Source organism: Coptis chinensis, chromosome 9 (genome assembly GCF_015680905.1).
Source record: "Coptis chinensis isolate HL-2020 chromosome 9, ASM1568090v1, whole genome shotgun sequence".
Lineage (NCBI taxonomy): Eukaryota > Viridiplantae > Streptophyta > Magnoliopsida > Ranunculales > Ranunculaceae > Coptis > Coptis chinensis.
Window position 1 is genome coordinate 55,344,188 of NC_141464.1, and position 25,294 is coordinate 55,369,481.

Consider the following 25,294-nt stretch of genomic DNA (forward strand, 5'->3'; position numbering starts at 1 on the left):
CAGGGGACATAATGATGGCGGGCAGATGGCGTTTGGCGTCTCAAGGCAATTATGAGGCGCTAGGAAAAAGGCGTTTCTAAGGAATATAAACGGTTCCTCGCATACCATCAAGGTATTTGGCCATCGTTGAGTCTGCGCTGCTCTCTGTCTTCTTCGCTCTACCCTGTCGCCGTGCTCTGCTCTTCTTGCTTCTTCACCAGGTACGTGATTTCTTCTTTGTAAATGTTATTCCGTTTGAGAAATACCTAGAGTAAAGCGTTAACCGAAACCCGTAAGTAACTTTGCCGCTAGGTTAGGTTAGGATGGCTAGATGTCGATGCGTTTGTGAGAGAAACATCCCACTATCAATGGAGGAAATGGAGTTTGAGCCTCATGTTCATGGCGATCGGGGGAAGAGAAAGGTTGCAGATGGAGAAACGAAGGGTCATAAACGACCGAGGAGAGATAGTCGCCCTGCTGGCGGCATTGTATTCAGTCGCCCGCCGAGTAAAACTGAAACTCGGTCGTTCGGCTGAGCGCAACGAGTTGGGGCAAGGTCGCCCAGTTACAGGTGAGAGTTCGGCCCCGCCATGTAAGGATGTGGGGAGCGAATTCTACTACCTGGGGAAGACGGGGAAGAAGCGGATGGTAAAACGCTCGGACTGTAGCTTCCACTCGGCTCCCATAGCGACTAGCGTTCTGAAGGGGATTGTGCTAGATGGTGATAAAGCAGAGGTTGAAGACGAGGACATGGGGACACTACTGGGGACGATGGATATGGCCGCTTGTTTGGTGAGGTCCTTATAGCTTAAAATTTGTTGTACCGACTTTTCGATTGGAGTATGGTGGTCTAAGCGTGTTCATGCAGTTTCTTGCGGGGTATGATAAAAGTGAAAGATCTTTGTCGCGGCGTTCTCGAGACTAAGTGGTAACCCGCACGCGATGAGTGGGGTTGATCGCGAAGCTGCGTGGGGGGTGGACAAGAAGAAACTAGAAGTGATGTCCACCAAGTACCAGAACGTAACTGCTGAGAACGCTGTACTGGTGACGGATATGACTGAGCTGGAAAGGGAATTGGCGGTTGTGACTGCTTATGCGAAGAAATGTCAGAAGGTGGCGCGAAAAGCGAAGAAGGCGTATACTGAAGCCTGTATCGCCTATGCCGCTCTGGACGAAAAGTATGACACGCTGAGGAAAACGATTCTTCGGGCGAGGAAGAAAAGCGAATGAAATCGTGTGATGTTGAGGTCATTTCGACATCTTTGCTTCGACTAGCGCAGCCCCGGAAGACAAGCATGTCATTCCTGAGAATTGATAAGGTGATCGTCATCTGACTCTGTTAGTCTTAAGTGGTGAGTGTAGTCTACATTTCTCTCTCTTATACGAGAGCAAACAATAGAATTTGTGTTTCGGGGCTTGCCCGAAAGCGGTTCGCTTTTTGTTTGGAGGATTTGGTTTCAAAGCGGTTCTATACTTTGTTTAGTTTGTATGAGGCGCCGATCTGGATTTTACGGGTAATCCCAAAGAGATCGGTGGGCATATCTATTGCAATGCTTTCGATCGAATATTGTTATTGGTTGTGTTTAGCATGATGCATGTTATGTGTTACGTGTATGATGCATGTAACTGCGATATAGCCGAAAGTGTTTGCTTAGCGTGGAGAGCGTTTCGTTTTAGTCGACCCTAGAAAGATAGGTCCCGGGCGTTACAAGAATTGGAGAGGCTAAGTAGCTGTAAGCTCTTTATGCGCTTTCATTGAGGCGTTCGCTTTAGTCGATCCTAGAAATATAGGTCCTTGACGTTACAAGAATTGGAGAGGCTAAGTAGCACGTGAGCTCCCCGAGAGTCGCGCTTTCCGTGAGGCGCGTTCGCTTTAGTCGATCCTAGAAATATAGGTCCTCGGCGTTACAAGAATTGGAGAGGCTAAGTAGCCCGTGAGCTCCCGAGAATGCGCGCCATTTGAGGCGTTCACGCTTTAGTCGATCCTAGAAATATAGGTCCTCGGCGTTACAAGAATTGGAGAGGCTAAGTAGCCTCGTGAGCTCCCTCGAGAGTCATGCGCTTTCGGCCCGAGCGCGTTCGCTTTAGTCGATCCTAGAAATATAGGTCCCTCGGCGTTACAAGAATTGGAGAGGCTAAGTAGCCCGTGAGATTTGTTGAGTCGAATGCGCTTTCATTTGAGAGGCGTTCGCTTTAGTCGATCCTAGAAATATAGGGTCCTCGGCGTTACAAGAATTGGAGAGGCTAAGTAGCCTGTGAGCTCCTGAGAGCTGTCTGCTCGCTGAGAGCGTTCTCGCTTTAGTCGATCCTAGAAATATAGGTCCTCGACGTTACAAGAATTGGAGAGGCTAAGTAGCCTGTGAGCTGTACCAATACAATTAAATGGAGTAGATAGTATCAGTCAGCACAAAAACTTGTCTTACATTAATGTGAACAAAAGATTTACAACATGAATGGCGCTACTGATAAAATTTTTTCAGTAGATAAGTATTCCAAGGTCGAGGCAACATCTTCCCCTCTTGGGTTCTTATCCAGTATGCTCCATTGCCGACGACGCGTTCCACGATGTAGGGGCCTTCCCATGTGGGTGCTAACTTGGAATCGTCCTGCGTCTTTTTGAGTACTAGGTCTCCAGGTTGAAAAGACCTAGGATGAACTCGCTTATTGTAGGAGTTCTTCAGAGTTTGCTGGTAAGATGCGACTCTGACGGCAGCTAAGTCTCGCTTTTCTTCCAACAGGTCGACGTCTCGTGATAACACGGAGTCGTTATGCCCTGACTCAACAAGTTCTGATCGAGTTGTAGTTGTAGTGACGGTCAGCTCGGTGGGAATTACGGCTTCTGTGCCATAACATAAGGAGAATGGCGACTCGCCGGTACTGGAGCGAGCTGTGGTGCGGTGAGCCCATAGAATGTTTTCCAACTGGTTTGGCCATTGGCTCTTATTCTTTTCAATCTTTTTCTTCAAATTTTCCAAGATTGCTTTGTTACTAGCTTCTGGCTTGTGCTTGGCCGTTACTCTGAGCGTACTGCGGAGTAGAGAACGCATGAATGATCTTCCACTTGGCTAGGAACTCTTTAACTGTTCGGCCTTTGAATTGAGGCCCATTGTCCATTACTAGTGTATGTGGTAAACCAAATCTGGTGATAATGTGAGTCCAGATGAAGTTTCGGACATGGGACTCTTTGACGTGTGCGAGAGGAATGGCCTCGACCCACTTGGTGAAGTAGTCGGTTGCAGCTAGGACAAAGCGGAAGCCAGTACTCTTCTGTGGAATGAATGGTCCCATGATGTCCATGCCCCACATGTGAAATATTACGGGCACGCTTATCTCGTCGGTTAGCGAAAGCAGGTTGGATGATATTGTGGCCGAACGTTTGGCATTTGAGACATTTGAGGACGTATGCTTTAGCATCGATCTGCATCCGGGGCCAGAAATATCCTTGAGAGATGGCCTTGTGAGCTAATGAGCGGCCGCCGGCGTGATTTCCACATTCGCCTTCGTGGATTTCGGCAAAAATCAATTGACCACGATTGCGGGGTAATGCATCGTAAGTGTGGGCCCGGTAGATTTCTGAATAGCTTGTTTTGGACTAAACAATAACGCCGAGCTTGATAAGAGACCTGCCTGGCCTTGGTACGCTCCTCAGGGAGCGTGCCGTGCTGGATATAATCGATGATGGGCTGCATCCATGTTTGGCTCAACTGACTGGCGGAGAGAGGAAATAGGTCGCTTATCATCAAGGTGTGGTCGACTTGGTATGCAGGTCGGTCGACGACTTCTATGAGAACTTGTCGGGGAACGCAGCTCGGGGTCCGGGTAGCCAAATAAGCTAAACTGTTGCTGCGTGGCGGTTCTCCTCACGCAAGAAATGATGTATGTGTACCTGCTTAAAAGAAGGCAATAACTGATGAACGACCGAAGATACTTGGAAAGGTTACCTTCGTGGGTAGTGTACTCTTTTGCAACTGTGGCGACCGATTTGAAGTCACTAAAGACTTGGAGCTCTTCGAACACCGGCTGCGGCGCCATCCTTAGTCCCCTAATTAGCGCCGTACTCGGCTTCATTGTTGGAAGTTGCAAAATCAATGCGGACTGACTTTTCAATCATATTTCCGTCGGGGAAACTAAAGGCGACTCGATGCCGCTTTTCGAGATTACTCGAACCATCCACAAAGAGAGACCAAAGGCGATTTGACTCCGTTTTTGTGTCCGGGAGCTCGGTTTCTTGTTCGGTTAGGGTCCTCGACCGAAATCTGCTAGAAATCGGCGACGACGACCTTTTCGAGAAGTCGCGGGGGCCGAACTCTATGTGGTGTTCTCCGAAGTTCTTCGCCCAAACCGCCATTCGAGTAGTCTTGTTTTCTTTGTGAAGGACTTTCTTCAATGGAAGGTCGGTAAGAACTTTGATTTGATGTGCTTGAAAGTACGGCCTGAACTTCCGCGGCGGAATACAACAAAGCAAGGGCGGCTCGTTCGGGAAGGAGTAATTCTTTTAATTTGGCGTGAGTGTCTTACTCGTGAAGTAGATCGGCTTCTCGAATTGTTCTCCTCTTTAAAAGAACCGAAATGATGGCGAAATCGAAACGGCGGATAAAGCCCGGTGTCTCTCCATATCTTGGTTTGGCTAAGGCGGGAGGCGTGGTGAGATACTCTTTGAGAGTAGCGAATGCATGATGACATTGATAAGCTCCATGAAAACGGCTCGCCTTTTGAGGAGGCTGCGAGAACGGTCTACACTTATCGAGGCCCTTGATATGAACGGTTGAGCCGCGACCATTCCCGAACAATTTACGTATCTGTTTCTTTGTGCGTGGATCGGGCATATCTAAGAACTTCGGATCGGGTCGATTTGCCTCGATCCCGCGCTGCGACACCTGATACCCTAAAAACTTGCCGGAGGACGCCCCAAAGAGGCATTTTTCTGGGTTCAACTTCATGCCCGTACGGCGTAGTCTGGAGAACGCTTGTTCTAGGTGGGTGAGGTGATCACCAGCTTTTTTGCTTTTGACCACCATGTCGTCAATGTAGACCTCCATGGTGTCGCCTAACATGTCTTGGAACATATCCGTGACCAGGCGTTGGTATGTCGCTCGGCGTTTTCTTGACCGAGCGGAGGGCGTTGTAACAATAGATCCCTTGCTCCGTAATGAACGAAGTCTTCTCTTGATCTTCCTCGGCGAGTGGGATTTGGTTGTACCCACTGTACGCATCCATAAAGGAGAGGAGTTCATGACCACAGGTTTGGTCGACCAGTTGGTCAATGCGAGGCAAGGGAAAGCTATCTTTAGGCGTGGCCTGATTGACATTTGTGAAATCGACGATAAGTTTAACCGTGCCATTCTTTTTGGGGACGGCGACAATATTGGCAATCCACTCGGGGTAGTCTACCTTTCTGATGAAACCGACTTGCTTGAGTTTTTCGACCTCGTCATTGATGGCTTTTGAAAGCCTTGAGGATAGTCGACGAGGTCGTCGTTGTCGGACCGGTCTCAGCATTGGGGTTCACGCGTTTAATTTGTGGCAAAGCGAGGTTAGGATCGATTCAGGGCACATCGATATCGACCAAGCAAAACATCTTTATTCATTGATAAGAAATTTACAAGTTGGGATCCGAGTGTGGGTCGAGGTTAGCCCCTACATATACAAACTTCGGGTCGTCTTCTGTGCCAAGATTCACTTTTTCGTTTTCTGCCACTGGGGGTTTTACAACTGGTGGCGAAGCACTACTTGGCGACTCACTTCCAGAGAAGGGCGGGCTGGTGGACGACGATCGGTCGGCCGATGGTGGAGCGACACGCTCGGCAAAATGCGACGGGGTAGCCACTTAACCGGGAGTGGGACCCGCTCCAAACACATTGATGGTGCGGCTGCTATTGGCAACTGTGGCGGCGCGGCATGGGGTGAGACGATCTCTGAAACTTTAACTGACGAAGCCACTATCGTTGGGTCAAAGCTAGAGGTCTTCGCCGGTGCATTGAGGACTCGGGAGCGAGTCGCAGTATCGGCATTGAGAGAACTACGCTTGTAAGAGCCCCCCGTTACGCTTGGCGGTTCGGGGGTTGGACTTCTGCGACTAAGTCACGTGCCATTGTGTAGCTGGAGGGATCCTGTATGGTGGGAAGCAATTCACGAGCGGTCGCATCTGTTGATTGGACCTGGTTACAATGGTACGCTTCAAGTTGATTGCTTCTAAGCTCCATCATGCCTCGAGGTCCTGGGAAACGGAGAACTTGATGTAAAGTGGGCCGGTGCGGCTGCATCTGATGAATCCAGCGTCGTCCGAGGATGGCATTGTATGGCGACTTGCTGTCGAGAACGCAGAACCGAGTATTACAGGTAATCTTATCCTCTCGAGAGCCCACCGATACTAATGTCACCAATGGGGTCGGCTCTGGAGCCATTGAACCCGTAAAGGGGAGCGATTGGGTCGACGAGAACGGACTTGGGGAGGTTCATCTCTTGCATGGTGTGGTAAAATAAGATGTCACGAGAACCTGGTCGATCGGGGCTTTGACGCGTCGGTCGATCTGATTTTGACATGAACGACCAATGCGTCGTCATTATGAGGAAGGCGGACTTTGCTTAAGTCGGCCTCGTGGAAAGTGATATCGCTGGCTGCGACTGAACCAGCGGGCGTGAGCTGCCAATGAAGTAAAATGATAGACTTCTGAAGAGCCGACCCGACGTCTTTTTCGGGAAGAGGAGGTCACGGAATCGTCCGGAAAGGTAATCACATGAATAGTCGCGAGCATTGTCGCGATCGGACGAGTCTTTGCCTTCTCTTCGTGGACGAAACGATCACGGGGCGTCCTCTCTTGTGAGGGACGAGCACACCCCTTTGGCGGTGACGGTGAGGTGGAGATCGACTCACATTTACGACGAGCGGCAACTTGTGTGACGCAGTCGCCATCGGGGAATGCTAATGTAGTGTTTGATATAACCGAACTTCCACCGGGTCTTGGAGATAATGCTTGAGCCCCGGCATGCATCGGTTTCATGGCACTTTGCTTTATGAAATGCACAAAAAGGCTTGCCAGTCGACCGCTGGTGCTGCGATGGTTGGCCGGAAAAATGAGCGCTTTAATCTTATCCGGTATGTGCGGGGAACGATGTCGGGACGGTGAATTCTCGGCTGTTATCCGATCGCAGACGAATTTCGGGGCAACCAACCGACTGGCGCTTCTTGCTTGCGGTATTGGTTTGGCTCTCTCGCTAAACCATGGAGTTTTAAAGTTTCTTGCAACTTGATGTACTTGTCCACACAGTAGAATTTCGGACAAGGTGTCTCTGGCGTTCCTTCATCAATCCGACCTAGCTAGGTATTTTGCGACTTTCGGCAAGCATTGGAAAAGGCGGTGTGGCGAAAAGATTCTTTCAAGCCACTTTCCATGCACACAGATTCGCCTTGAACCGCCCTAGGAATTCACGAATAGTTTAGCCCTCCTTGAATGATAATTGAAGCAGAGAATCAAGATCGCCTTCTTCCTTTGTTGTGGACGTCTTGGTGGCGAACAAATCGATAAGCTCGTTCGAAAGTGTTTATAGAATCGGACTCGATTGAAAGAACCAATCGAGGCGCCATCCTTGAGGCTGGCTGGAAATAATCTGAGTGGAGATAATCAAACTCGGGTGTACGTAGAGTGCCAAACTCGAATATAGCGAAGCCACATCTCGACCGAGGCATGTGCCGCCGTCATACATGGGAAAGCGTGGGCTGGATAAAGTCGTGTGGAGAGGATTTTATCGAGGACCTCTGCGGTGAACGGAGATGCCGATACGTCTTAAGCATCTTGTGTACACAATCGTGGTCGAGTCCTTCTTCGCAGGAGGTCCGCCAATCCTTTGGGATAACTTCGTTAAAGGCTGGCGATTAACGTCATTGATCTTTGTGTTCGCTCCGTTGCCGACTTGTTGTTGCCGGTAACTATCCACCGAGCAATAGCGTAGCATTTTCCTCCCCGAGCAAGGAAATGCTCGCATTCGTTATTCAATGGTGGGCAAGGTTCGAACTTGATCTTCTATGCTAACCATGCTTCGTGGGAACGGAGAGGTAGAGAGGTATTAAGCCCGATCTAAAGTGGCTCTCGATGTCGAAACCACGGGGCGCCAATGTAAAGGAGCGTTTTAGTTCTCTCGATTACTGATGGGGAGGGCGAGATGGGTTTGGACTTTGGATGGGACCGAGGTCGCTGTGGAGCTTATGCGCCCACATTATCTTCTCGTTTTTCCTTTTTGGGGAGAGAAGAATCAGGTCCGGCGTAGTTCGATGGAGATGGTATTTATAGGATTTCGGGAGTGGAGATCCTTGACACGTGTACCCCTTTGTGTACAAATGTAGGGTAGAGATCGTGAATGAGTCTTTGGAGTGGTTTTGGTGTAAGTCATGCTCGATTGGGAGTTGGCGCTGATAGTCCCTATTTTTCGGTGGTGGGAAATACAAATAAGATTTTGGCAATGATTACATCGGGGGCGTTACGTCTCTCGGCAAAGTGTTAAATCTTGAAGTATCTTTGTTCGTACCACCTACTTGTAAGGAGTCGCCGCAGATCGGTCTTGGAGGTCGATCGTTGAGGTCGCTTGTGCTAGCCGTCGCAATGTTCCTTAGTGGGGATATTGCTCCCCACACACCTACTTCTAAGGAGTCGCTCGCAGAGATCGGTCTTGGGAGGTCGATCGTTGAGGGAATTAAGCTTTTGTGCCGTACGCAATGTTCCTTAGTGGGGATATTGCTCCCCTACAGATACATGTATGACTGTATGAGTGATCTAGTATCAAAGAATTCGACTCTGATTACATGCGTGATCTTCACCTTTATAGTGCAGTTACCTCTGCTGGCCACAACAATAATCCCGTAGTCATTGTTAGGTCATTTGGTCGCAAGATGTTGTTCTTTACTAGGCCTGGGAGGGACAGCACGTGGATTCCAATACAAGGGGATGATATGTATCGTAATGTTACACTTTACAGAGGAGAATTCTATGCTCTGAAGTTGTACGGAGAGGTTGATGTAATAAAAGGCCACGATAGCTCTTCTCCTACTGCCTCATCAATTATATCAGGCCTCCAGTGTGATGTAAACTTGGATGACCTTGACCTTGCTCTTGTGGCAACTTCTTCTGGCTTATTGATGGTCATAAGGTATAAAGATGACAGGGTTCAGTTTTGTATGACTACAAGCTTTAAGGTTCGAAAGCTAGATTTTGTTGAGTCTAAGTGGGTGGAGGTTGAAAATCTTCGTGATTGTACGTTGTTCGTTGGCTTCAACAACTCGTTCTGTTGCATCTGATTTTCCTGGATGCAGAGGAAATTGTATATTCTTTTTTGTTGATGGAGGAGACTTCGAGTCCTGTTCTGGCCATGATAAAGGGATCTTTAATACGGAAGATGGTACTATCGAGACAATTTTCCCTCGTCCAATTTGGTTCTCAGCAAATCCATGCTAGATTTCTGGATGCTTTAGAAGGTGAGATTGAATTCATATTTCCTATTGTTCCAAATGAATGCATTATAGTCAGGTTTGATGCTGGGTGGGCTGGAGCTGGGTCTATAGCTTGTAACAGTGAAGGGTGCATTGTGGGAGCAGCAGTTAGACGGTTTAAAGCTCAGAATGCTGAAGAAGTAGAAATGGAAGCAGCCGAAGTTGCAGTCCTCATGGCCAGACAATTAAGCTACAACCATATATTTTGCTTTGGAAGGGGATAATATGGAGGTCATAGAAGTTATATAGGGTCCTAACTGCAAATGGTCTCTGGAAGCTTTGAAGAACTCCGTAAGTTCTCTTATTTTGGGTTTCAGCTCTTGTTCTTTTAGGTGGTTGAGTAGAGAGTTTAATGGGGATGTAGATTCACTGGCTAGATGGGCTAACCATCAACTAGGGATTTCTCTCTTCCAAAGTGTATGTCAGATATTAACCATGTTCCACCTTTTATTTAAGATATGTAATATAAGTAGTATTGCGTCAGAAAAAAAAAAAGCTAAAGCTCTGCTACTGGGTTTCTTATTATTTTTGAGATCTCAAATGTACTTGTGAATGACTTAATGCTAGTGGACCATTGATCATTCTTGGGAATTTGAAGAGACGGTAACAATCTCTCAAACTAACCTTACTGGAAAGTTGCCGAAAACATGGAATTTGAACATTACCCCGATTAATTTATCTGGTGATAAGATTGAAGGGTCTATACTGCTGTGCGTGTATGTGGGTGTGTGTGTGTGTGTTTTCCGAGTAAATGGGATTTGATCCTGTTATCTCTCTTTTCCTTTTTATTATTCTTTCATATTTTTCATTTACAAAACGTTCATTCTCTCAGGCTAGAAATGAAGAGAAAGCGAAAAGAATGCTAGGCCCGGATGTTGATATGGTAACTTATTTTCTCTCAACAAATGACTGAAGGATTTTAGGTTTTCAGCTAGCTTTTTTTTTAACAAAAAAAATTGTGCAAAAAGATGATAATTTGGTATCCTATTGTTTTAGATTGTTGGAGACATTACCAACGAGAGTACTCTAATTCCTGAGTACTTCAAAGGAGTGAAGAAAGTTATTAAAGCTAAGGAAGGAGACACTCCTGACATCTTGAGGACAGCTGAGTGAGTGCAGCATATTGAACATCATTGTTTATTATTTTCTTAATCTTTAAGCTTGAATGCACATTTAGAAGTGTGTAAATAATTTTTAGTATATTAACATTCCTGTGATTGTTGTGTAGATAAAGGTGATTCACCTGAAATGGTGGAGTATATCGGGATGCAGAATGTAATTAATGCTGTGAAGAAAAGTGTTGGCCTTCAAAATGGGAAGTTGCTAGTTGGATTTCAAGGTACAGCTTTGGTTGGCATCAGGAAAATGGAGTTACCCTCCAACAGTTGATTGAAGGTGTCTTGTACTAAAGTAGTAAAGTTGATCTGAACATTTGTCAGATGGAAATTCTGTCCCTAAGGACATTTTTACCCTCCCTCCTCCCTCATGCCATTAACATAGTGAGTTTCCACTGCAGATAATTTATCTGCAGATTTACCTGGGGTGCTTTAGATGATGTTGTCATGGGAGGAGTTAGTGAAAGTACTTTTCAAGTTGATCAAACAGGCAATGAGAGTGCTGGACCAACTGGGCTCTTTAAAGGTTAATACCTTTCATAAACTTCCAAGAATATGATTAATGTGTATTATCCTCTGACCTTTAGGTCGTATATTGGTTAATTTCGTTTCTTAAAAAAGTTTGTTTCTGGTATCCTTCAGGTGTTGTCTCCACTGCAAACAATGGTGGTTTTACTAGCATCAAAACCAAGGTAAGCCTTGGAAGTATTGGATTTTTGTTGCATTGCTGTCCAATTTTCTGAATGTTTTCTTTGTTGAATCATGAAATAGGTACTGTTGAAGTTGCACATGGTGCTCTGGAGTCATTTTAATTTGAAGCGATGTTCACATTTAAAGTTTTTCCTATCCTACTTTTTTAAAACTTGGATCTTCCATTTCAAAGCAAATTAATGTTTTTCACTTGACTTTTCGGCTTGATACATTTTAGTTGTTACAAACGACTGAACCAAGTCTCTTTGCTTTAATTTATTTTCTCCTGGCACAGGATGTCCTTGCAGATGTGTATCCAAGGTTTCTCTGGGAAACTTCTACCATCTTCGACTAAATCACAATTTTACTACCAATACACAGCCAGACTTGAACAACTGGAACCCATATTACTCCAGGCCAAAGTTTAGATGGCATATATTTACTTGCCTAAGCCAATACCCCAGTTAAATGTTGAGAACTGGGTAACATTTGGCTTGAGGCCACCAGCCCATCATATTTGGAGTCTTATAAGTTAGACCTGGTATCACTTGGAAATCGTTCTAAAGAAAGATAATGATGAGTCAACCGTACTGGTGACTGATTAATCTGTCCTCCGCTAGACCCTGTATTTGTTTGGATGGGTTTCCTATCCAAATGGTTCTTCTCATTCTACCTGTCTCCTGATGATCAAAAGGCTAAACAAAGATAGAAAAAATCCTACAAATATGTTTGCATGATTACTAGTATTTTCCCCATATTGTAAATGATTGCTCTCTAATCAGAATTTTTCAGTACCTGAGGATCTTTCTGCTTACGAAGGACTAGAATTGCAAGTTAAAGGTGATGGCAGGCATTATAAACTTATTGTTCGAACTAGCGCTGAGTGGGATACTGTAGGCTATACGACAGGATTTGATACTGTTATAGATCAATGGCAGACAGTGAGCCTTTCTCTTTTTCCTCTGATAGCCACCGAGTCACATGACTGATGCATTGCAATGCGCTTTGCTCTTAATAAAATCTCTGGTTTAACATATTCTTGGTCTTGATATTTTTCTTCAGATAAGCCTTCCATTTTCTTCTTTGAGACCTATATTTCGAGCAAAGACTGTATTCGATGACCACCCTTTGATCCAAGCAAAATTGTCTCTTTGCAGGTAGGTTTATAACCACTTTTTCCTTTCACACCCAATCTAATCCATCTTCTACATGTATTCTCAAACTTGTTTGTTGTTATCCTAACTTTATCTTCTAGTAGCTTATGTTCAGCAAGTTTGAATACGATGGGAAACTGAATCCAACTTTTGTGGAAGGGCCATTTCAGCTTCCAATATCAACCATAAAGGCATACATGAAAGAATCAATTACTCCCAGGTTTTCAACTATAGAACCTAAAAGTGTTTTGTTTTCTTAGAATGTTTTCACTTTTCAGCAGTTGATATATTTGTTCAATGGTAGGTTTGTACTTGTGAGCTCTGCAGGAGTCACCACACCTGACAGACCTGAACTTGATTTGACTAAACAGCCTTCAGCTGTTCGCTTGAATAAGGAGCTGGACTTTATTCTCACTTTCAAGTCGAAGGTTTGCCCTATGCATTTTGTTTTCCCATCCAATTAGCTTCAAAAGAAAGAATGTGGAGTCCACATTGGAACTGTTATTAACCCTGCTCTCATAAGGGGAATCCTTGGTCTGGTATTGTATTGATGGATATCAGATTGAGTATCTAACCAGGTGCTTCTCATTCACATTCTTTTTCTAGAAAACCTTCCTAAATCTATTTTGAGCTACACTAGCATATTTGTCAGTGTAGCTTAAGCCAAGTGTTACCAACTTGAGTAAATGGATGATAACAGCATATGGAGTGGTGGTTTGAATCCTCACTTTCCAAAAAGACCCAACTTAGACATAGTTAGAGCTGCATACCAGACACTGTCATTCTTCGACATTATGTTGGATGTAGGAAAGGGACTAGATGCCAAAGTGGCAATCCCCGAACAATCATCATTACTGTTGGGCAATTGGTTGCTGGTTTGCAGCTCCCCTTAACTAACCTCAATCGAGAGATACTTAACTACCTAACCATCTCTCCTGGCCAAGGCACAGGCAATTTTTGGAGATTGCTGTATATTTGCAACTATTATAATTCTCATCTTGAACCCGATATGCGGAGAACTCGAAGAGTCCGGCTTATCGACATTCAAAACCACTACACCTTTGTCGAGCGTACCGAAAAGAACAAAAACGGTATACCTGAGCCTAGTGGCTATTTTTATCCAAAAAAATGAAACAACCGACCGGGTATCATAAGAATAAATCGAGATAGCGACTTTAGATGGCCACTATATCCTATCATTGTATCTGGTCAATGGGAATCATTTGCTGCGATCGTTGTTCCCTCCTTGATTCACCATGTTTTTAATATTAGAGGTACGTTATTTTACGAACCCATCTTTTGAACCAATCTTTCGCCCCTCCACTTGGAACCTTTTATCTGATTGATCTACCATTGTGACCTTGTTTCAGTACTAAAACCTGCATCCTCGAGAAGTCTTGGAGAATCCACTCGAGTGACGGAGCTTCTGAAAAGCACTGACGAAGAAATATCTGTTAGAACTAGTGCTGATAAATATGGCAATCCAGCTTCGAATGTCAATTTACACGATGTCGACAACTATGTTAGTCCCTCATACACCTTAAAGAGTAATGTGCTTAGAGGTCAAGATCCTTCACCTTCCCAACCTGTTATCCCTTCCAAAATTGCTCCATTTTCATTACAGCTTTATTCGTATGAAAAAAGGATTTAGAAAAACTTTTGATTCTTCTGAATTACATGTTAACACTCCTCGACGTTATTTTGATATAAATGGTTTTAAAATGACTGAAGATATCTTTCCAAAAATCAAACAAGAGATTCCAGATTTCTATAATTATCCACTTTTGTAAGATGTGTTTGATCGCCACTGTTTATTGTACACAGATATGGCATCTCGCATTCCTCATGTTCAAGACAAATCAACAAGCGGCAGTTCCTCCCAAGCTCCTACCTCTTCCAAAGAAAAACATGTCGATACTGGTCTTCACCAAAAGAAGAGAAAAGAACCTGGTTCCACTGAAGCGCCACCAACGTCGAGGGTGACTAAGGCTGCAAAGACTACCACTACTATTGCACCTGTCCTTGTGCCCTCCAAATCTTCAACTATACCATCCACTCATAAACCTATTGTTCCATCCACTGCTTCTGGTTCTTCTTCTCCATCTGAAGTTTTTGTGGCTGATTTTGTCCTTCGAAACAAGCAAAGGGTTCTAAAATCTGCTTCTTTATTTTCTGATCCTCCGACACCTGGACTCGAAGAAGCTCTTGTCATGAATACAATTCTTCCTCTAGATAAATCAGCGATAGCTGAAATCGCCACAATTGAACGATTTCAAATTTTGTGCTCTTCCCTCGAAAAAGTAAGTATACACCTTTGGCCACTCTTATCCCGGTTTGCTCATTATTTATAATGTACTCATTTACTATATCTTGATTCTAGGCTAAAGTTGCGTTTGTTGGTCAGTTTGAGCATGATATGGGTACCTTTCGCCTTCTCCGGGAAGATAATGACAAATTGAAATAGGAGAAAGAAAAATTTCAACATTCTTTTGAAGCAGAAAAGAAAAAACATGCTCTCACTTGCTCCCAACTCAATTCTGCGCATGCCGATATGAAGAAATTCATTAACGAGAATACCGAGTTGATTACGAAATTGAAGAAGTCTTATGTTGAAATGGAGGTGAACCTCGAACGAGAAAAAACAGAGACAGCTGGTCTTGAGGCAGAACTTCAAAAAGCTAATCTCGATCTGGTTGCAGCTGAGGACAATATGAAATATTGTGTTTCAACTATGAAGAGTTTCAAACCATATCTTCCTACTGATGTTATTACTGAATACCACCTTGACTCTGATAATGAGAGTGATATGCCGTCGGAAACTGTTGCCCCTGATCTTGAGAAAGATGTTATTAAATCTGCTAGGTCTGTCATTGAAGCTATTGAAACCCAGAAAAACAGTACTACATATAACGTGGCCATCCCACCTCTTGACCTTGGTTCATTTTGTCTTGATTCTCCTACCTTAGAGGGCATCGATATGCTTGCTGGTGTCGATCAAGCACTTTAGGCTAGATGCAACGTTCTCCCTTCACCCAAAATTTTTACCTCGAGCTGAAATTTGCTCCCCTTTGTAATATTGATACAATGATCTGTTTTCTTTTCTTAAACTTAGTTTTGTGTGTGGCATTCAATTATTATTGTTTTTTGTGTTCAGTACTTCTAGTTCAGTTGGAACAGAAGTCTCTAGCTTTCATTGGCGGGAAGCTCACTGAGGTCTTCCTAGTTAACGACAATGGTCAACCTGTCACGACTGTAGTGAGTCAAATAGAATGAATCCGATATGTTCTATTTGTTTGTTTTCGATTGTACCTTCCTAGCTCCTCGTTGGTCCTATTTCTCTATCAAAAGGAAGAAGAATTGATTCTTTCTTTCTATACACAATTTCCATAAGAAAGATTCTAGCCAGCTCGCTTTAGAAGAAAATCATTATTGAATTCGCTCTGATGGAGGGAATGATTGTACAAATCATGTTTTCGCCTTTTTCTCTGTGAGGTGGATTTCTGACATTCAACTTGTGGAATAAAGGTTGTAAAAGAACTGGGGTAAAGACTGGTTTTGGTCTAAAAGACAAATAAGAACATAATCCCCTTGGTAAGATAAAAGGATTAGGACAGCTTTCAAATGCAAGAGATGGACAAATGGAAAATGTGTTAGATAAGGATCTGTTGGACGGTCGATGCTACGAATGCCGTGGTTGTTCTTGCAGAGTAGGCAGTTTTTGACTCAGTTGTGAGGGAATGGTTTGCTATTGCGACGAATAAGGGCTTCAGAAGGGCTTGCTGCTCTAGGCGGTGGGATTGTTTAAAGTCATTACTGGTGTTAGGAAGAAAGGCTTGGTTGTAAGAGGGAGCTCTTTGACTCTGTAGCAATCCAGCTACTGCTATGGATGCTAGAGATGGTCACTACTGGTATCGATCAATGCGAACTCCTATTGAAACTTTACCTTCCTTTCTTAGGTCCTATTGTTTGCCCCAGCGTGGCGAATTGCACTCCTGTAGACCAATCACTTTGTAGTTTGTTCCTTGGTCAAAACATCGGGAACCAACTCATTGAAACAACAAAATTTTTCTTTAGGATATATGACGTGGACAATATAATGTAAAATCAATACACGCACCTACTAATACCTAGTGGTTTAATTTTTATGGTAAGATGAAAGACAATAGGTGTACACTTTTCCTTCCTTATCCTCCTTTACATATAAGCTAAGAAGCTCATCAATGGGAAAGATAAAATACAGATATTCTTGTTCTTTAGCTAAACTCGCTAAGTAATCTGCTACCCGATTAGTTTCTCTATACATATGTGTGTATTGGAGATTCTGAAACCTATGGCCTAGGCTTTGTACCATGGTGGTTTTTCGATACCTGTCAGAATCTGAGTGTCAATGAGCGAGTCAGAGGCCACTAACACTTTCTTTTGATCGAGCATGAGACACCCTTGTAATCCTTTGAGGATCGCTTGTAACTCCTAAAAGAGTAGACTTCAGACCATTGGAACCTGAGTTGAGTTAGATAAGGCCCAATCGGCATTGAATTTAACCCACTTTTCATCAGGTCTAATCCAGATACATTGCTTCTGTAGCTTTTGTTTGAATTGGACCGAGATGCCCAGTTTGCTCATTACCCCTCTCCCTTGTGGTGTATCATCAAGCACTTTGAGTAGACCTTGTAGGTAGAGTGTTATGTCCCTTAGAATCCTTCCAGAAACCACTTGACTTGGTTGTGATGTTCCTTGAAATCGCCTAAAATTCCTCTCCCTTCAGATGTAACTTACTATTGCACATGTGAACACTTTAACTATCTCATCTTCAACATTATTTGTGTTACTAACATCATCCATTCCCTGTTAGAAATAATGAGCTCAGAAGTAGTCCTATTGCCGACTTGATAGTAGACCAAATAACTGAACTAAAAGGGCATTGGAAGAAAACATGCTTAGAATTCTCCCTATAACTATTGCATAAGAAACATGAGGATGCACTTAAGACCTTCCTTTCAATAAGCCTATCTTGAGTTGGAAGGCTACCTGAAAAGAGTTGCCAAATAGTAAAGGAGTGTTTCGGGAGTACCTGTTTACCCCAGACCAAGTTGAACCATATCACCTTATCCTTTGGAATTTTTAAAGCTTCATATAATGACTTAGAGCTGAAATTATCACTTGCTGCAGGTGCATAGTAAATTGAATCGTCATCAATGTAGTTATTGATTGAGGTATTCAAAATATAATCCTTGAGAGTTCCTTGAGTCAGACATTGCAGTATGTTGTTCCATTCTCCATTAGAAATAAGGTCGGTGACCTTTGCATCCAATGGTAGCTAAATATTATTTCTTGCTACCGGGTTATCACATCATACAGTATTCTATGTGCACACCATGGCTCGTGCCATAAGGAAGTGTTATGTTCCGAAGCAATACTGTAAACAATAAGTTTCTGTGCAGTTTCTCTAGTTTTTAAAATATTTCGCCATGCCCATGAGCCGTCCTTTGGCATCTTCATAGTCTAAAAAAACTTGTTTTTATGAGTTGCACCCAAATCTATTTCGACTATAAGCACTCATTTTTGGAAACAATCTTGAACACCGGGCCACAATAGGCAGCTTTGTTCCAAATCTTCAAATCTAAAATGTTCAGACCCCCATCCTTCTTTGTAAGATATGTAGACTTCTTGCTTGCATGATGCATTTTCTTTTTCATCTCTGGCCCACTCCATAAGAACTTATTACAAATCTTTGTAATTTCGTCCAACATGATGCTAGGTAAGATGAAAGTTATGGACCAATACACTTGGAAAGTAGTCAATACATAGCGTATCAACTGAATCCTCCCTGCATGTGACAATCGTCTTGCTTTCCACTTCTTGATTCTGCAAGTGATCCTTTTCCACCTGGCTTGCAGTCTGTGATGCTCAATCTTGAGGCAAAAAGGGGTAATCCGAGTTAAGTTATTCTTACAGAGTAGGCAGTTTTTGACTCAGTTGTGAGGGAATGGTCTGCTATTGCGACAAATTAGGGCTTCAGAAGGGCTTGTTGCTCTAGGCGGTGGGATTGTTTGAAGGCATTACCGGTGTTAGGAAGAAGGAATATTGATTTTCATTTGGTTTCTGACTTTATCTTCGCATATTAGAACTTTGATATTTTAGTTTATTAGAAACAAATCAATATTTGAGGCTAAGCACTATCAATGCATGAAAGTTTGCTTTATATTTGAGAATATTTTTTGTGCTTCCGTGTAGTAATTAAGTTCAGGCAAATATTTTTTAAGCATTGTTTGGGTTATTTCTTGGATTATTTGATATTGAATATTTAGATCATGTTTATATCATAATTTTCCAATGTTTATGTGTGATAGATAACACATCTTTATTGTCAAAGATGTATGCTACTTCTCATAATAGGGTCCGAGTCTGAGCTGCATTATCTTCATCCTATATAATGATCTAGACTCAGACATTATTATCAAAAAAGTGATGAATGTATTATAATATCTTGATGATTAAGATAAAATCCTAATAAAAGAAAAACAATTATTCAACTACTGAGAACTATTTATTCCTCTCCAAAAGATTCTTCAATTGCTTGATACTCTGCTGGTCCTCATCACTTTTATTCTTCTTTTTTTAGCTTTCTTTGATGGTCGAATTTCTTCAGTAATTTCTTTGGAAATATGGTGTTGCATTTTAACATAACAATATATTTGTTATTTATTTTCTTAAAAATAGTAAATAAAATATTCAAAAAAGGAATTGTAACAAAATTTGAATATACCTTGTCATTTTCTGTCATTGATTCAGCATCTTTATTATCTTCAGATACCATATTTGTTATGGTAAATGATGGAAACTTTTCATGCATACTATATTTATTGAGTTTGACTTGAAATATCCAATCACTACCAGTATTTTTTTCAAGTTCTTTTCGAATGTCATCGAAATCTTGACCCTGCAAATTATATAATAAACAGTTAATAATAATTTAATATTGAAATAAAGTTAAACGTGTTTATGCTTGACTTGCCTTTTTCTCTAAATCAAGAACTTTTGCAATTGGTACTTTCACAATATCTTCTGTTTTGTTACCAAAAGCTACGAAAACAGTCATTTCGATTTCATCCTCAACGCGTAGTTTTATAAGGTTTGTAAATTAAAACATTTAGAATATTTGTACTCAATATCCTTTTTATTAGACATTTGTTGGAAGACTTACATCTTTTTTGGTTTTAAATATTTGGCTCCACAATATGTGCATATATGTTCTGAACCACTATCAACGTGTTTTACAGTACATTTAACGCAAGTTTGGTAGTACCAGTTCGTTGGTCCCTAACAACTTTAAAATTTTTCCTCTGCATGTGAAGATCTTTCCCTGTAAAAGGTAATAGATTACAAAACTAACTATATTAATAATATGATATTGAAAATATATGAAAAATAATGTAATACTAAATGGCTAACCTGATTGGTTGGTTCCATCCTATATCTTATGAGTTCTTCTATTGTTATCCTGTCCTTGCTCATTTTTTTCCTCTAATGAAATTGGTTCTTCGTTGTCTGTTTCTTCTATTCCAATTTTCACAATTGAAAAAGAGAATTATAATAGAAAATCTGAATAATTGAAAATTTTGTAAATATAACTGATCATAAATTACCTTTTTCTCATTTCATGAACATATTTTAAATCCAAATTTATGTAAAGCTTTGTTGCTGATGAGACACACACTTGGAATTGCTCTATTAAATAGGAAATTGTTTAGTATGATAGCAATTATTTTGGAAACTAATACAAAGATGATGTTAAAGCTTAAACTTACTTCCAATCTTTTTCAGAAATAGGGATGACAGAATGACAATAACATTTTCTTCCTTATTGTTTATATTCGCAATTGTATCGGACATTTGTCCCCATAAAGCCACGTTCTTCTCATATCCCCTGTAGATTATCCCAAATTGTCAAATACAATTTAATAATAGAAGAAAAAATTGTGTACTTCTGAATTAATGTTTACCTTTCATCTACCAAAGTAATTTCTCTGTAACCTTGTGGTTTTTTTTTTACCATTTTTTTCAAAATTGTAATTATATCCGTATTATGAATATTGTTAGATCATTCGAATATACATTATTAAAATATACAAAAAATAGTAAGTTTATAAAATACCTTTCAAGTCACATGATGAGGCATCTTCTGTTGCAAGGAATTTTTCGAATCCAACAAAAGTGAACTTGTAATTTTCAATACTCTTGTCATTTTCGTTGGTAGGAGTTACTATAATTACTTTTGTAAACAAAATTTTGCAGTTAAATCGTACAGGACGGTAACTCATCTTCTTTGTCCACTTCAAATTTCTCAAAAGTATAAATTTTTCCCTCTTCTAGTTTTTCTTCAAATTTGTCTTTTAGGTTGTCCTGTACCTTGGCACGGATTTGATCTCCCTATGATTTCAAAATGAAATTATTAAGTAAAAAAAGGTGATTAAAAAATTTCTATTACCTTTTTAATTAAATGTCTATTCAAAAGTTTGTTTTCTGTTCAACGGATTAAAAGGGACCCACAATCTGCTGACACGTGCTTTCACTATACACTTGTCTGTTTTTTTGGTTGAGCTCAGCAAGTCATGTGTATTTATTTTCCATTGTGTAATGCCTGCGAAACAGTATTATAACATTGTGAATTAGTTCTTTAACAAATATTGATTAAGCTATTATTAAATCAAAAGTTAAAGAAACAAAATTTAGGAGAATAAAACTAAAGATGTAGTAGAGTTTAACCTTTTTATTTGAAGCTTTTGTTATCACTGCTCGGCTGTTTTTCTGTGGGGAAAGAATTATATTTTATGAGATCCGAATCTCTATATATACATTTTTTTTTTTGTCTTAGAAGTCATATACAATTAGAATACTAACTGTATTTGATTCTTTTGGACTTGTACGGTTAGTAGAAGTTGTATTAAAAACAAACTCTTTATTAGATAGAATATTGGAAACGATAAATATTAGAAATAGATAGATCAATATTTGAATAAGGGTTGGATATCGGCTGAATTTTTTTTGTCTTAGAAGTCATATACAATTAGAATACCTAGAAGTTGTATTAGAAACAAACTCCTTATTAGATAGAATATTGGAAACGATAAATATTAGAAATAGATAGATCAATCTTTGAATAAGGATTGGATATGGGCTGAACATTGGAAATGAGTCTATATTGCGGGCCTAACTTTTCATGGTAGGACAGATTTCATTAGCTTGTTGTCCTAAAGAGGAAAGGGGATGAGCAATGGATTTACACTCCATTACACTCCACTGCAGTGGGAAATAATTTGTCATAATTGGATAGGATGACCAGAAGTGCTTCAGTAATTCTTGTGTAGATGCCGAGTGATGCAGGGCTTCCTCTTTATTTCCCTCTGGTAGTTGGTCAAGGACATTTTCCTAAGGGCTCTTGCCAATGTGATACTTGGTACTTGAGTGATGTTGAGTCAAGTCTATTAGAACCTAAAGCCCAACATTAGGCCTAACAACGGGATCACTAAACCCATTTTCTTTCATATCTGAAATAAGATTTTGCAAAAACCGAACGTATGCTGAGTGTTCAAGTCGTGACTGATTGGTTTTGTGTTGAATTCTGCATCTCCCACATTTCTAACAGAGTTAGCATGATGAGAATCATAATATTATCGAGGATCTTTAATAGAAAGAGGTTAAAACGGAAGGTTATGATGAGTATCCTGCAGATCTTCAATTGCAACCATCTGGTAGACCATTTCCATCGTTGCTGCTTGAGTGGCACTCTCATCCAACTTAGCCTGTTTGGACCTAGAAAGTGCTTCTGCTGCTACAATCCAAGTGTTTCCTAATGCAACATGTTCAGCTCTTCCTTGAAGAACAACTGCTGCATGGCTGTTAAGATTATGTGAGAGATTGTATTCATCACACTCCAAGTCAATATCTACTTAATTTTCATCACGATGCATGTAATCATCGCCTTAATCAGCTTCCATGTCTAAGGTTGGATCAACTCGCCTGAGCTTCCGCCGAGAATCATTGGCTAACGTTTTATCACCCTTAAAAAAAGAAGCAATCACCTCATCATCATCATCGTTTGCACCACAACAGCAAAACAACATTGCTTTCCCTGTACAGATACTTTGCTCAACAATATTTTGTCTAAAACTAAACTTCTGTGAACTTGTAAGGGAGAAATTTCAGATATGCCTTGTGAACAGCTGGTTTTCAAGCAAATATCTGATCAATGATCTCCGGTGTGAAGTTAAAAGTGACTTTGTTGCTCCTCCCATCTGTCGCTAGATTGATATCTGAAAAAATTAGGACATACCTTGAGCTGATATCTTCATATTGAATTGAAAACTTCTTTATACACGATGTTCGTTGTGCATCCTTCAGGTTCATTTCCGTCTTTTTTATTAGGAATTTCAATCCCTTTCTTGAGGTGGCTCACGAGACATCAACATATAACTGGCCATGTGTGAAAATTGGTCTAGGTAAATAAACACCAACCTTATCAAAAGTTTGACCTTGACTTTTGTTTATAGTCATAGCGAAACAAACTTTGACAGGAAATTGTTTCCTCCTGAAAACGAAAGGCCATTTTGTGTCACTTGGAGACATAATCATTTAGGGAATAAAAACTGGTTCTCCTATCTTTGTCCCAATAATAATTGTTGCTTCTATGACTTTTGGAGCAATATTTGTCACTGTGAGTCTAGTTCCATTACATAATCCTTCACTTTGATTCATGTTTCGTATCAGCATAATAGGGACTCCACCCTTAAGCTTCAGATTGTGGTTCGGTACTCCGGAAAATTCCAAGCTGTTTAAAAATTCTGTTGGATACAGAACATCTTGTTCTGCGCACTTTCTTGGATTGGACATAGAGAGTCTGCACTTAAGTAGCTTTTTAAATCTCCAGGAATTTTTTAAATAACCGCAAAATTTATTTTGTCTCATTGTGTCATTCTTGATTGCTAGAATACTCCTCTCTTTCAATTACTTAACTTCTGTATACTTATTCACTAAATCTGGATAAATGGTGCTGATGATATCTTCAACTGAGTTGTCACTTTCTGGAATTAGTAAATCATCATGTATTTTGATCCAAGTTGGTTCTATTTCTTTGTTTATCGCCTTTGCAAGTACGTTACCATCTCCTAGATCTAGAACCCATTTGATAAATTCATCTACATAACTAATAGTGTCAAAGTTCATCACGTCACTCTTGAGTCTCATGTTTTCACTCAAGTGAAAAACTTGGCAGTTTTTCCAAAGTTTTGATTTGTTAATAGAAGCTTTAACAACATCAATTATTTTACCTCTTGGTATGACTGGCAAAATCTATCTGAAATCTCCACCCATGAGAAATGTCTTTCCACCAAAATCTCTAGTATCTGGTTTCAATAAGTCTTTCAGAGTACGGTCAACTGCCTCAAAGCTGTGCCTATGAGTCATTGGAGCTTCGTCCCACATAATAAGGTCAGCTTTTGAAATAAGCTTGTGTAGTTTTGAACCATGAGAAATGTCAAAACTTGTGGTCTCATATGTGGGTATCATAATTTTAAACCTCGAATGCGTTGTTCGTCCACTTGGTAAAAGAAGTGATGCTATTCCCAAAGAAGCAACTGCAAGAACAATTTTACTTTCAGAACGAAGTTTTGAAATGATAGTCTTGTAGAGATATGTTTTCCCAGTTCCCCCACTTTCGTAGACAAAAAAAACACCTCCAGATTGCGTCTCAACCGCATCAGTTACACAGTTGTAAACATTTTTCTGTTCATTGTTGAGACCATTATAGAGTTTGATATGTTCGTTGTGCAACTCTAAGCAGTTATAATCCAATTCTTCAGCAATCAATTTGTTACCATATGATGCTTGTGAAGAAATATTGAATTTAGGAAAACCTTCAATATCTGTAAGTGTTTTCCCCCTACGCACCATGATATTCTCAATCTTGCAAAGAGTATCATTCTTTATCTGGTCTTCACTCAGCTGGAGACTTTGGTTGTGGTTAGTTTTTCTGTAACTAAATAAAATATCTTCACCAAGGCTTTTCTGATGATTTTCAAAAAGTATTTCTGGAGATGTAACCTCACACATCAAGATTAAAGTGACAAAAAGTTCTCTTAAAGAAGCTGGATTTGCCCACTTGCTGGCTTGCTTTATAGCATCATTCCATTCATTGTCGTCCTCTAGCAAACCGTATGCCTGTAATCCAAAAATTAAGAATTACATAATATCTAATGAAAAACTTTATAATCACATTTTAACTATCGTCAACATTACATTATCCTTATGTTTAATGATACAGTGTCAATGATCAGATCTTAGCCACTAAAGCAAATAAATTAAGGCCATGCTTCTATTTAGTGTGTATTATCCATCTAATCTTTTAATGATAAATGTAACAGGACCAAGTTCAAGTTGAGATATCAAAATATTTCTGGCCAGCCCATTAACAGGACTTAAAGTAGACTCTTCAGGAATGGCACATCTCAGGCAGCAGAAAGCAAGTAATATTTGGCATGATAGAGTTAAGAGTGCTCATCTCACTAACCTAGTTAACAAAATAAGGAAGAGAACTACAGGGTGAGAAGGTAATGTACTTTTTTTTTATCAAGGGAGAGTCGTGCTTACTAAATCTATTCTTTCCAAATAACGATTTACAAAATGTGTACATATATGAGTGGCCAAATAGCTTGATTAAGAAATGTGAAATGATTATAAGGTATTTGGTATGCGGTGGTGACAAATAAAATAGCAGTGAAATGGGATCCATGTTCCAAACCAAAAGGGGGTCGGTGTCAAATGACATATAACTTTAATAATAATGTTAGACTTCTATTGGAATATAATAATAGTCTAAA

General features: G+C 40.9%; 1 protein-coding gene across 1 annotated transcript; it reads left to right on the forward strand.

Moving 5' to 3' along the window:
- Positions 1-8,731: 8,731 nt before the first annotated feature.
- On the forward strand, positions 8,732-25,024 carry LOC147476779 (uncharacterized protein C9E9.15-like). Its single transcript, XM_086584694.1, is given in 13 exon segments — positions 8,732-9,751; positions 10,293-10,343; positions 10,457-10,569; positions 10,689-10,799; positions 10,977-10,994; positions 10,997-11,101; positions 11,218-11,267; positions 12,048-12,206; positions 12,328-12,382; positions 12,385-12,422; positions 12,524-12,639; positions 12,724-12,847; positions 24,839-25,024. Coding segments are annotated over 10 exon segments (804 nt in total). The 5' UTR covers positions 8,732-9,751; positions 10,293-10,343; positions 10,457-10,569; positions 10,689-10,708; the 3' UTR covers positions 24,887-25,024.
- Positions 25,025-25,294: the final 270 nt, after the last annotated feature.